This window comes from Tinamus guttatus, unplaced genomic scaffold (assembly GCF_059628265.1).
Source record: "Tinamus guttatus ecotype Peru unplaced genomic scaffold, ASM5962826v1 Tinamus_guttatus_pri_ptg000150l, whole genome shotgun sequence".
Classification (NCBI taxonomy): Eukaryota; Metazoa; Chordata; class Aves; order Tinamiformes; family Tinamidae; genus Tinamus; species Tinamus guttatus.
The window spans coordinates 8,569,172-8,583,420 of NW_028288684.1; the positions used below are offsets into that span (position 1 = coordinate 8,569,172).

Sequence of the window (14,249 nt, forward strand, 5' to 3'; positions counted from 1 at the left end):
AATTTACCTCTTATCCTGAGCTTTCTTTTAGATCAGTTATTATGTAGTCTCTTTTCAATCCATTCTAAACAGTTGTACAAATATGAAAATTTAAAAGGAAAATATATACATTTTTTCTTGTCATGACAAATGTTTGCAGTTTTCTAAAAATACTGTTTTTTTTTTAAATGCTCTGAAATAACAGTTTGTTCCCTGTATTTTTAGACAGTTTGCTTTGTTGCACATACTACTTTTGTGTCTTAATTAAATCAGATGAACAGTATTCTGGATAAACAAACAGCACAGTTTTAAGTACTAACTATGCGAAACAGTTACACTTGTCTGCATTTATTTCAGTTTAAATAGGTGTCCTGTTTAAACTGGAATAGGTGTCAGGTGATAGGATAATGTGAAGATAAATAACAACAGGAGAATATTCAGCTTTTTAGGTGAGGTTTGGGGGGAAGAACGCTGTAAGTATCTTAAGTATGTGTCCTGTAAGCAGCTTATGTTGTCTTACTAATATTATATTAGTAGCTGCACAGAATTAAATCATTTTGTTAATTGTACTGTGTATATTGCGAGATGCTGACACTGTGAGAAAGCATGTGTTCCCAGGCTGTAAAAATATGAATTAAGTTTAAATATTGAGCCAAGGTGGGGAAGAAAAAAATGAATGATAAAGTGAATACTTGTCTTAAACTAATACTTGTTTTAGTTTGTTTCCTTTTGACTCAGCTAGAAAAAAGAAAATACAGAATAACATAATTGTTGGTAACTTCTACCTGGAAGCTTCTAAAAGCAGCATTTTTAGCAGGAGTCTGTAGGAATGGATGTTAGCACATGTGCTCCACAGAACTGTGTTGAGGAGTAATTCTGCACTTTGCACAAGTTCACATAAACCAAAAGGTTGTTCCAGGCAAAGGCACGTCCTGTTTGTCCTCCACTTGTGGCAGGACCGTGTCTCAAGGAGCAGCCTCAGCCTCCGTCCCTAGCCTGCAGCTGGGAGAGGCTGAGCCAGGATAAAACTGAACTGTGCATTTAGTAACTTGAATTTAAAGAGCGCTGGTGGTAGAGCCACGGCACCTCTCTTACTGTTTTCTTTCTATTTATTTGAGGAAGCCTCAAAAGTTTTCTTCTTAACAGCACAATTAAGAACTGTTCCAAAAAACATTGTTCATTTGCCTGAGTAGGTGACAAGATGTGACTTTCTTCACAGGAAATAGATTTTTTTATGTAACCAACTATTAAAAGGAAAAAAAAATAAAGAAACACAGTTTTGCAAGATTTATATCCAAATAATGGCTGAATCTCGTTTGCAAAAGAGATCGAAGTGAAAAAGTGGAATCAAAATAAAATTATTGTGATGAAATGAAAACTTAAGATTTGTTTAATTAGTATTTGGTTTGTATTCAGTTGGTACTTGGGTTGCTTTTAAAAAAAAAAAAAAAAGGTGGTAATAAAGTCTATTGTAAATACTCCAGTTGGAATAAAAAGGGTGGCACAAACGGCTAAATTGCCGTTGTGAAGCATGGGCAGAAGCACTTCTTGTGAAAGGCAGATAGGATGAAAGGAATTAAACGCAAGAAAATGAAAGTAAATGTTTGCATTTGCTGAAGGCTGCATTTTAGTCCCTCGATGGTTTTTGTCAGTGAGTTTTTTACCAAGTCTGTTTGGATCATTTGTTTTGGTAACCCCGGACAAGAACTGCGGTAGCACTGGCATCCGCTCTGCTTAATTTCACTAACTGCAGATGAAGACAGAGGAATTCTAGACATCCAATAGAGAGCCAATCGTAAAGTATAGTCGAAATGGTGAAAAATATTTTTTTAATTGTGGTAATGATTCAGTGTTCATGCTTTAAAATCCTGGACATTTCACACTATAAAAGAGTTTTTTTTTAAAAAAAAAAACCAAAAACTAAACGTTCATTTAAGCTGTGATTCATTTGAACATGAAAGGAGAAACAGATTTTTCAAAATGTATAAAGTTTATTCAGTAATTGCAATTTCCTCTGCATAAAGCTGTATAGACAACTATAAACACTGAAGGACTGTGAAATGAGAACAAAAAATTATGTTTTGCCACTTACAATATTTACTATCATTTTCTTCTCTTTATTTTCCCTTGTGTAATAATCCCAGCTATAAGAACTGCTGTAAATTACTCTTTGTGGGGGCAGGGGAGAAATATCTATGCAAAAGAGACAACTCACTATGCTGCATAGAATTTTTTTCTTCCATTTGCATGACACTTTTCAAAATAAACTAGAGAAGTGCAAACTCTCATTTTTCTGTGCCATGATTTTCTTCTACTCTGTAACATTTTCGTTGGATTCAAGTGTTAATTATAATTAGCAAGTATTAAAGACACGTGGAAAGATGTCCACATAGAAATTTCAGAAAAGATAATTTGGTGATATACGCACTACACTGAGATCAAGAACAATTCAGGCATTAGCATCAGCTGATTACACTGTGGTAATTTTAGCAATAGCTTTATTTCTCTGCTCACCATAAATTAAAAAATGGTCCCCCAAATGTTCTTCAGTAACAAAAGCAATTTCTACCCACGCTCTTTAAAACCTGCAGTTTTTGCCTTCACGGCTTAAGCAGCGCAACTGGGTGTTCAGTGTCAGTTTGGTAGCATAATGAAAATGAGAACTGAAGCTGATAAAAATGAGAACTGAAGCTGATAGAAATGAAGGGGGACAAATCTGTGATTTGGATGGTGGATTGGCCTGGCATGCAGGAGGTCTGCTGAGGGTCCTGTCTGGCTCCAGAACTCACCTGTGAACTTAAGTGTGTCAAAAAAGAGCAACTTCAACAGAAGAGGCTCAACAGTTGCTGCTCCCAAATACCTAATAGTTTAGGTGTTAGGATACCCTGGGGGTATGTGGGAAACCTGGGTCCAAGCCCTTGCTCTGTATTTAGTGGAAAATCTCATTTAAAAATGTGCCTCCAAAGTGAAAGCTTAAAATGTATAACTTAAAATTCCATGTTTCTGTCGCTTAACAGAAGAGACAGACTGTGGCTAATAGACTTACTTTCAAGGTATGGCCAATTAAGGCTTAATCTAGGTGAATTAGCAGTTTGGCAGCATATGGAAAGTGAGTATATGCGTATCCTTGATGACCAGAAACAGATGCATGATTGCATGATGATAATTCATACACTTTTCAGTGGCTCATTAGTCTAAGATTTGAAGTTCCTGCCCTGCTGTCGTACTAGACTTGTGAAAGCCTGTTACAGCCCTCTCAGTTGTGCGTGGCGATGACTTTCAGGTATCTGACAAGGCCTGGAATTTGCCATCCTCTCTGATAATGCGTAGGCTTTCTCTGTGTTGAATGACTGCTCATAATTTGGTCTGCTTGAGCACAGCAGCCCGTCGAACCGAACGCCCCTAGGCTGACCTCAAAGAAGGGCTGAAGGGAGGTTTCTGGCGAGGCCTGTAAAAGCCCAGGAACGACCATCACAGCCCAGGCCTCGCTCCTGAGGTGGATGTCTAATCCCACGAAGAGGGAATTTCAGGAACGAAAGACGTATCACATCCGACTTACCCCTTAGGCAACGTGGTAGCAATCTGAGCACTCTCCAAATAACCCGGGAGACAAGGAGTCACTTGCCTGCTTTGCTGGGAGGGTCCCAAAATCCCAGCTCTCACATACGCAGCCTGCTCTTCCCTGTTGAAGCTCTTCTAGGTCGCAACCCTGCTGATTTCAGAGCAATTTCAGTATTGTACATGAGCACTGATGGATAACCCTGAGGCAGGGACTGCCCAGGGCCTTGCCCCAGCTGCAGCAGATCGTGTTAACGGGGAGCTCTTCCCTCGACTAGTGTTTTTGTGGGTGTTTGGGTCTTGTCTGAGTGCTGGTTTCTTTGATGGTCCACCAGAGCCAAAGCAGCAAATTTAATAGAGGGTCGTTCTTCTGTTTGCTGCTGCTCCTGCCCTAAGAAGGAAGCTTTTTTTTTCCTCTAAAAGAGGGACACTGATTTAATAATGATTATTGTTTCAGCTTTTATTGTAAATAAACACCAAGGCACTGTGTGACAGCAGTTCCTAACTGGGTAATAGTATCATCAAATATATACAAAAGAGCATCAAAGGTGTTAAAAACCCATGAGGTTTAAACAACAGGCTATTAATTACAAATCCTGCTATCCAGAGGTGTGCAAACAATTTATTTGTGACTTCAGTGCAACACTGTACAGGGAAACGGGTCTGCAGTTGTATTCCTCTACAAAGTCAATAAATGGTTTGTCAACTCTGGTGAGCATTTACTCTATATCCAAAGTCCTCATGTAAAAAATAATAGTTTTACTGTCTCCATTTGTGATGGGGTCCCACTTTGATCAGAAATATCAGTCAACAGCTGCAGATGGACACAGCCCTCTTAACCAAATCCTGCGGACAACAACAACAACAAAGGGCTGTTTTTATCTCCCAGAGCCCAAGCAGTTTCTTGCATCAGACAATCTACATTAAAGACTTTTTTTTTTTTTTCATTAGTCCAGCTGGCAGAGCAAATAGCCTTGTTGGGTTGGCATGTCCTAAAATATAAAAGGGTTTAAATGACTATGATGGTACAGGCGGTACAATAAACTATTGCTATTATAAAACATACTAACACATTTCTCTTTTGCACAATTAACAGCTTTGAAGACACAGGAAGGTATTAATTAGTAACTTTTGGAGCTTTTTCTGTTAGTTTGTTGTTTATGTGACTCTCTATAATAAGCAAATCAAATTAAAATAAAAAGCTATCAGAAAATGAACACATTTTGCACAGAACTCATACACACACATTTTCTTTCATATTCTGTGTTATTGCGAGAACAAAATTGCATAGACCATTTCCTGGCACTTTCTGAATTCCCCAAATAATGCTTTGTCTTATCAAATAGTTCAAGTAATTCCTTCAAGTGACTCTCACCCATTAATGCAGCAAGTGTTTACATTTAGTGAGAGAAAAAAAACCCATGAAGCTCAAAAATATTAATGATGACAATCATTCGACTGAATAATAGTTCAGAGCTGGAAATTTTTCTTAGGGCTCTCCGTATGGCTGATTTCAAAATGGTACTGTGGGAACATTTCACTTGATTTGAGTCATTTTTCTGAAGCTGAGCTGTCATTGTGCTCTTCTGCTCCTTCCAGTCTGCAGTCCGGGTTTCTAGGTACAGATTCGTTTCCTAAACTCAAGTGCTTTCTTTTTTAAATTTCTGCTTTCAGTAATGCGCTGTTAGTAGTAATACAAAACTCAGAATAGCAAGGGAATATGTGGCATTTTCTGGTGCTTTATTGACAGACACGGCTGTATTCCTGGCAAGTGGAGCCCACGCCAGCCACTGACAAGTAGAGCTTTCCATCCGGGCAGACGCAGATCTCGTAGAGCCCCTGAGAAATACCAGAGCCACCTCTTGTTCCCTCCGGCAGCTTGGGCAATCGCACGGTTTCAGCATCCAGCAAAAGCTGCATAGGAGAGAGCAGGACAAATGAGTTTGCTGGAGAAAATTATACAAGAAAGAACCAAGGCTTCCAGAGACCGAGTTGACTATGTCTAGACAGTGGCGTAAGAACAGTCCCCTGCCCACAGTGGTTGTGCACAAACCTGCTCCAAGGCCTGGGCTCCTGGGCAAGTGCTGGAGCCTGGGGGCAGGATGAACATGGTGCCTTTCCCTCCTTGACCTGCCAGACCGGGTCAATAGGCTGCAGCAATTCCTAGCATTGCTGCTGCTGCTGGGGAAGCTCTTGGAGATTTCTATAGAGCTTCACTCTTCAGTGAAGGCTCTGGGCTGAATCTCTTAACCTCTGGTCCAAAAACGCTGCTGGAGTGCCTTGGGATTAGCAGCATCAGAGCTTTACTTAAAAGATTTCTATAAGCTAGAGATCAACCTTAGATCAATTTATACCACAGTTTAATCTGACTGATGCATAAATATGTTATTACTGGCACCTTTCACTTTAACATCCCATTTCCTAAAATCCGAAGAATTGAATTAGTAGAACTTTAAAAACAGACGTAACGTTCTGAGATATGCTCAGCTGTCAAGATGGGCCATAGTCATGGAGACAGGAGTGCCTGCACTCACCACACCATCACTACTGTGCAGCTTGATATCCATCTGGGAAAGAGCTTCGATATTCCCAGCTTGTGCTTTGATATTAATGCCTCTGGGTGCGTCCATGCTCAAAGATCGAGTTGGTGATTCCAATCTGAAAGCAGAAATGGGAAATTTTGATGTACATTCCTTTATTCCTTCTCACATATTTCTTTATTTTGAGTTATAAGTAGATGTTGAATAAGCAAATATTTGGAAAATATTGCCTAAAGACACTTAAAGATGATAGTGTCCTTGTTCTTTATGTAGATTTAAAAATAGACAGCTATTTAAGCACTAGTATATCCTTAATTTAAATAAATAAATAAATGAAAAGATGAATTCAAGATCATAATGCCAGTTTTACATTCTTAAGTTTTGAGCTTGTTTTCATTTGTGACATTACAGAGTATTTAAGTTAATGCATTGATTGCAGTGTGGAAAGCTTTTAAATGGCAAAAGTTTTGCCTCGGCTGTCAGTGAGGCCAAAATTTCACCGCGTGCACATGTGTAGTTTAACTGGATGGGTATTTAAGGTCAGCAAAGTCAATAGGTTGGTTTGAAATAAAATCTGTGTCCGAAAAAGCGGCAAACCCTGAAGTACCACAAGGTGGCGGGAAGGGCCCGCGTTGGCTGAATAATCCCCGCGTCGGGCAGCTTTGCAGGATTAATAGCTTGTTTGATGGTTTATTTTTTCTGGGGAGATAAGGTCTCGTTTCTTCAGTTTTGGCATAATTTCCACAATCAACAGCAAGGATGAAAATCATGGGAAAGAAAGAAAAACTCCAAACTCAGCAACAAGCTGATGATCATACTGCTGCTTTTGAGGGTTACTTAGTGAAGAGCTGCAGGTACTGGGAACTCCACAGGATCAGACTTTTCCCATGTTTTCATTTATTTCTGACTATTATCTTACCCTTGCTGAGGACACCAGCCTGCATTAATCAGGCAATTTCCCTTTCTCCCTGCTTGTGTTGCATATTCTTTCTGTTTTTGTTTTGTCTTAGAGAATATGAATCAAAGGACCTCAGATTATTTAATCCTCAGTGTTTTAAATTGGGAAGCAGACGTGGGGGGATTTGGGATGTTTTTTTGTGCAGACACATGCTGATTTTGCCCTGACACACATGCCTTTTTTGAAACAAATCATTTATTTGAAATATTTTTTGGAAGAGCTCAGGACTTCCAGATAGGTGCTAAGATGCTCGTGTCAGGAGAGAGGGAATTTGGACAGGTCTCTGGTTCCAGCACTGGAGACAAGAAATCAGGAGAGGAGGAAACAAGTTCAGGAGAAATTTTAATTTAACTGAGTTATAGAAATATTACGTTGGTCTCAGCTTTACAGTCATATTACCTTTTCTATTCCGCATGTTTGCAGTTCAGTGGTAGCAAAACAGAGGCTGCATCTCTAATACAGACCGCTGTCTTCCTTCCCATTCCCTGGTCTGCCCTTGTGCTGCATCAGACACAAGTTCCAGGGTTCGTGGAGTTATTTTTAGAGATTTATATACAACATACAATGAAAAATTAATCAAAATTCATATTTTGAATAATTTTTAGTTTCATATATTTTCATAAGATGATGCCATTGTAGTTGTATATACCAGGAATACAAATTTTTCATTAGTTTGTCTTAAGAAAAAGCTATAAACATTGAAATAGATGGTGTTTTTGTAAAACAATTCACTATATAAATAATGTATGTGTAGGCATACATTTTTCTTTATAAGATCTGTTGAGTATTAGAAGAAAGGAGACTGCGACATATTTCTAAAGAGCATTATCAGACTTTGGCATGTGAAAGCAGTCAAAGAGCAGAGACATATTTTCTACCAAAATTAATGCTGACAAGAAGCATAAAGATTCCCGAATCACTTACAGATATATGATCTGATTTATATATAATTTAAATTATAGGGCAGAATTACATTTGCTATATTAATCATCATTTGAAGTTTCTGTTGTTTATATAGCTCCTATTTTCAGATGAACTAAGGGGTGATTTACTTAATTAAGCAAGCCACTGGTGTCTCCTGGCAGTGCAAACTACACTGAAGCTTTAGTAGTGATTTAAAAGTGCCCTGGAACTATTATGTATGAGATTTTAGCACAGCAAAATCAATAACAATACTGATATTTTTCTTCATAGGGCTGTCAAAGGTTAAGTGTCTCAAATACAGACTCATTATGTGACTAAATTGAACTATGAATTTGAATATGCCCCTGATTGGTACTGAAGATGAGTGACCCGTTGGTCCCTTAGATTTTGATCTTTAATTTACCTCTATTCCCCAACAATCCCAGTTGTGGCAGGTTCTGCTTTCCCCTGTAAGCTTAAGGCCTGAGGATGCAGAACTGCCCTACAGCAGATCTGACCCATGGGGACACCTGTATGAACTCAGAGTATGTCAGAAAGTATGGATAGAGCACGGCAATGATTATGTGTGGTGGTATTTACACAAGAATAATTAAGAAAAAGGGGCTTTATTGTGATCAGAGACCAGTGGATCTGGTTAAAGTAGATGACACGGGGAAGTGGCCCTGCATGCTGGATTTTTTGGTTCATGAGCAAGCACGTGCACTTCTGTGTGCAGATACTAGCTGATATCACAGTTTCGAGAGCCATTCCCTAGGCAATGTAAGGGGGAAGACAGTAGACTAAAAGGAAAAGGTAATGCGCATCCCTCAAAGCCTTGGCAAACAGATTCAGCCTGCTTGCAAACGCTGAGGGGTGTATGGGCAACCAACAGCACAGGCGGCTGTCTCAGCATTTCCGTGCTTTGTGTAATGTTCGCCTGAATTCAGGCCATAGAATGATGATGGAATATCTAGTTACCAGCGAGTTTATCTATTTTTAAAATTACAGACATATACATTTAATTGAACAAAATGGACTGGAGATCTTTATCATCTGGAGGAATTATGTAATGTGCTGTCCTCAAATGGGGCATGTCACAGCCTGTATCTCATCTGGGAAGGTAGACCAGGAGCTTCTGGTACTGTAGTAGCTACCATGAGAGCAGTGCGGTGCAAAAGCAAGCAGTCTGTTAGCCTGATGTTAAGGTAGCCTCCTGTTAAGGACTTTGCATCCGTATTATGAGAGTTTGCTTTTATTCTGAATGTATGTTAATCCTTTGAAAGGCAACGGGAGGATACTGTCTTCACGGCTATCCTGGAAGCCGTCTGATCCACTGGCAGTGCAGCGAGGCGCTGGAGGGGTGCGTGCCATGACTATGACTTGAGCATATACTAGCTGGATGGGAAAAAAGGTGTCATTATTTATTTATGGTTTAATATATGGAATTTTAAACCATTGATCTCTTTATAGGGAAAATGGGCAGAAGTGCCTTTTCTACACTTGAACTGAAGAGGTGTATACACTAATACCTACTGCCAATTGCCACAATTATTCACTGATTTCCAGCAGCTTGCTCCCTTTGAGGTCAGGCAAGAAGAGAGGGTGACCAGAATGTGGGAACAGGAATGGGATTTCCCACAGGTATGTATCTTGTCATCCTGCCTTGTGACTTTTGATTGTCTGCCAGCAGGTCCCAAGGCAAAAATGGGCAAAACAGCTGAACTCAGAACTCAGTCTCATTTCTGTTTTGTTTTGCAAAATTATATTCAATGTAATGCCTCCTAAAATCACATCTCTCTGCAAATAGAGAAGAGCTTCTGAGCATGCTCCAAACAACATTCTATATCTAAAGGACATGGAAGTATTAGTACTCATTAGTAGACTCTAAATACTCTGCAGAACATCAAAAATACAAAATACCAACAACATTAAATCTGCTTCCCCAGTCAGCTTCTGCACAGTAAAGAAAACACAGAGGTTCCTTAGTCATGCCTGGACACAAAATCTTGATTTGTTATAAATACCGTAAATCATTTAAACTCTGACTGACAAGCCATATTTTTCACCATATTTATTGAATTTCTCATTTACATTTAAAGGGGGAATATTTGGTTTCTGCTCCAGTGCTGCAGTCTTTCCATTTGTTACACTGATACTGAGCTTCACTGATTAAAAAATTAGATGAACTATAATGAAATAAATTTGCCTGAAAAACAGCATACATTTTTATCCTGTCAAGTCCATTAGTTGGTCAATGGTTAAATTACATCCTCCCATTTTTTGTAGTTTATTTCAAAGAATTCATTTTCCAGGCATTTTTCCTCCTAGGAGCTGTCTGCATTGGACACATCTTCTGTTTCAATAAGACTAATGTCAGTACAGAGAGCTCATTTACACTGAATCCCATGTTAGGCTATTATTTTTTAAATTGGGATTACTTTTGTACACACGGTCTATTCAGCATTTTCCAAACCACAACTGGGAACACATCTCTATCTCCTAAAGGTAAATGTTTCGTTTTTATTTCCTTCAAAAAGAGCCATTCTATGACTGTTCAAAGAGATTTAACTATACAGGGAGAAAAAAAATAGTAACTTTTAGGGGAATATAATGCTGTCTTGAAATTACAAAGAAACAAAAAGATGTCAGGATGAAATGCAATATGTAAAAGAGTGGATTTTACATGAATCAGAACAAAATGAGAATTATTTAAAAGTGAACATGAACTTTTTGCAGTTCCTTCGAAGTTCTCAGGAAAAGTCATAATAGTAATACATTACAATTTAATATTAGAATGGTTAAATACACCAAATACACCTCTCCAAAATAATTTTTACTGTAGAAGTAAGAAAAAGCAATTTTTACTGTGGAAGCAATAAAAAAAGAAAATCACCAGCATCTTGTGAAAATACAGAAATGCTTTTTCATAATATCATAAGAAAATGAATGGGGTCCCATCTAATTCAGAACAATATACTAGGGGTGTCTGTTCAGAGGTGTGTACTTAGATATATAGGAGCTGTGATAAAGAAAAATTATTTGGTAGTGTACTAAAAAGCACCTCTTCTTTTGCTAATTCTGCAGCACTTTTTTAAAAAAAATCTTCAACTGCTCTATTGTAGTTGAGAGACTACCAATTACTGAGCTGTTTATTTTAACCTGTGTCTAAATCACCTTTTTTTTTTTTTCTCTTGAATTTAAGTCTCTTCTGCTTAATACTTAAATGCATTACGGGAACTGTCATTTTGGAAGGGCTGTCATTTTGGGTCCTACCACTTGACAAAGTCTCCAAATGTACTAGGCTTTGCTGCCAGTTCATAACATCGCTAATCTCTAAAAATAGACACAAATGCACATTGAAAGCCACTGAAACATCCCAAATACTTTAATATCAGCAGAGCTATTTTGAAGGAATCTCACAGGAATGTAGCAGGCACTGCTGTTTCTGTGAACCTTCTTTCTTAGCACATTCATGTTCTTGACATTTTTAGATGGACATGTGCTGAGAGTCCTAATGGGTGAAACGTTGGCGCTTCTTACAAAAGGACTATTAACAGCAAACCAAAACAAGGGTCTTTTTCAAGGAGGGTATAACATTATTGCAGGGTTGCTCTTTAGCAAGTGTTTTCCTTTTTTAAAAATAAAACAAGCTTCAATGAACAATCTTTGATATCCACAAGGTATAAAAGTGTTGATATTAGAGTATGGTTGCTAAGCTTAAGAAGTATCTTATCAAACCTGTAATGAATTCTGTGAGATCAAGGAAAATAAATATCTTTTTAAGACATTTGTTATCTTTATAGCCAGTTTTCTGCAGAGCACAAAGGCATTACTAGATATCCTTTCCCAGATGTGTGTGGTGGTAAGGGCTAAGAGCATGTCATAACTCAACCACTTCAGAGCTAGTTCTCAACCCTGGAGGGGAAAAAAAGGTTGTTGGTGCCCGTTGAGGATTTCCTCTCTGCCAGGTCTCAGGAAGGAGCTGTCAGGCATGACGCAGCTGGGCTTGTTCTGCTTAGCTGGAATAAATGAGCACGGAGTAACTAAATCCCACCGGGATCAATGGAGTCAGTATTACATGATGGTGTGGAAGAGAAAGCCCAAGGATTTATGCCACAAATAATCACTGAGCTCCCTTAAGTAACAGATCCATGATGACACTCTGAATGAAGCCTTATGTCTAAGTTTGCAAGCTGTTGGAGTGTGGCTTGAATTTTTTAGAAGATCCAATGTGTGTTAAAATGCATGTCTTTATAGTAATCGTTTTACAATGAAAGGAAGAAAATATATCATTTTCACTGCATTGTGTCATTTGCTAATAATATTCTAAAATATTATTTCTGGTTTAAGTAATCCATGCTCAGTCTCACCAATAAATTAAAGAGAAAATTCACACAGCAGGTTTTAGAAGGTGTTAAAGGGGGATTGGAAAGAGACTGGGGGTATGGTCCTAAGTTTCACGGGCCATGAGAGCACATTTCCTTCCAGATCCCAAAAGAGACACCCAAAATGCCCAAGACTCTTCATTCCATCACTGACAGAAACAGTTATGATGTTAAGATTGTGTTTTAAATTTACTATCAAAGTCTTTAGCGAACATAGGAGAAATGCAAGTTTTTATCAATTTAGAAAAAAAGACCTTGATTTTAGGTAGATAGAATGAAATCGTCTGCTTCCTCAAATGACGAAGCTGTGGTAAAGTCAGGACATTCAAGCTGTAGTTGCCTGCGGTAGGAAAGGATTGATCCTTCCCAATGCACTCTTCACAGTGACGCAGAGAAACAGGCACTGCAAAGATGTAATTCATCCAATCTGTGTTAGATGTCTGTTAATATAAAAAACGCATCATTCCCTAACAGTATCCACTGCTTTTCATAAAAAGGTGCAGGGATCTGGTGGATATGATGATCTGCTGTAGATCTGATAGTAGATATCTCAATGAGGTGAGATCGGTTCCACCTTAACTACTTGCTGAGCAGAGGTGAACCCAGGCAGAGCTCCAGGGACATCAGCCTTTCTGAAGAAGGCATCTGTGCAGCATCCTGTGGGACCATCTCTTGCCACTTAAATGAATGAATCTTGAATGAGGGTTTGTGTTCCCGCAGAAGGGAGTTTTGAAACCGGGTGAACATCTAAGAACTCTCTTTACACTGGGCACAGAGCTCCTCTAGGACTCTTTTGAGAATGTGGCCCGAATATGCAAGAATCAGAACGCAATATAACCAGAAGTGTGTACCGAATTATCAACTGAATTACACATAATGAGGAAAACGTGAAGAATCAGCCAAGAAGATGCAAATTTTGTTTTTGTTTGCATCTTATCTTGTCTTATGCTCAGGATAACTGGCCCATCCCTGATGTGTCCCATTTCTTTGGATGTGGCATTCTTAAAAATTGATGTTCTTGAAGAGAATAGCTAGTATGTTCTTCACTATATTTTCCTTCCCTTTAATTTAAAGGAAACATTTATCATTCTATTTTTTTTTAAGTAGCCTGTGTTCTAAATTTGTGCCATATGTGTGTTCTAAATGTGCAATTAATGACATCAGATGCTGAACTATGAGATTCTGGGTTCAAAGCACTTGTACAGCGTATGCCAACCCTGCTCGTGGTTTGGGGTGATCTGTATGCACAAACACAATTGCAAACCCAGTTTTTAATACGTGGTTCCCAGGTTTGGGTTGACAGGGTTTATCTTATGTGAGCTGTATTAAATAAAAACGTTCTAGGAGAAATGCATTTATATGTTCTCTTGGAAAGAGAATAAAACTGCCTACTTTTAATGACATTTTCAAAAGATTATAAAAGCAATCTAAAGCAACTACTATAACCTACTCAAAAACATTGGAGGTTGTTTATTACAGCTGGTTACTTGTTTACTAGTGCTCTATCAGCCTTAAACACCAAGGCATTTTGCCTATTTCTCCACCACCACTCAAGGCAGAGATTTAGAAAGAACGGAGACTAAAGATCAGAACTGAACTATGACTAAAATAGAAGCCTCAGCTTTTCCCCAGACTGACAGCTGTGATTAAAAGGGGCAGGCAGAGCTAATTCAGAAGCAGTCTCTGGGATGACCTTAATTTTATAATGTGCTGGCTCTCAAGGTAATTAAAAAAGACCAAGGCCTCAGTGAACATGATTGAATCTGGCACATCACAGATGTTTTCAGCATAACTACCTTTTTGACATCACTTTAATTGTACTATAAAACAACTTATGGGATTATAAAACTTTACTTTGGCACTATATGTGTCATTGTTGTAGAATCCTAGTTAGCTACCTGGAACTTTTATATTTTTCTTTACTAT

At 38.5% G+C, this 14,249-nt stretch overlaps 1 protein-coding gene across 2 annotated transcripts in view; it reads right to left on the reverse strand.

Annotated features, from left to right (window-relative positions):
* Window positions 1–5,119: 5,119 nt before the first annotated feature.
* The window catches only part of SGCG (sarcoglycan gamma), a 114,845-nt gene continuing 105,715 nt past the window's right edge, over window positions 5,120–14,249 (reverse strand). The window contains exons 7-8 of one of the 2 annotated variants that reach the window (XM_088522288.1): window positions 6,072–6,195; window positions 5,120–5,451 (exon numbers count right to left, since the gene is read on the reverse strand). In XM_088522288.1, coding sequence (XP_088378414.1) covers window positions 5,278–5,451; window positions 6,072–6,195 — 298 coding nt within the window. In that variant the 3' untranslated portion in view covers window positions 5,120–5,277. The remainder of the gene's footprint in view (window positions 5,452–6,071; window positions 6,196–14,249) is intronic. The other variant, XM_088522287.1, reaches the window with a different exon arrangement.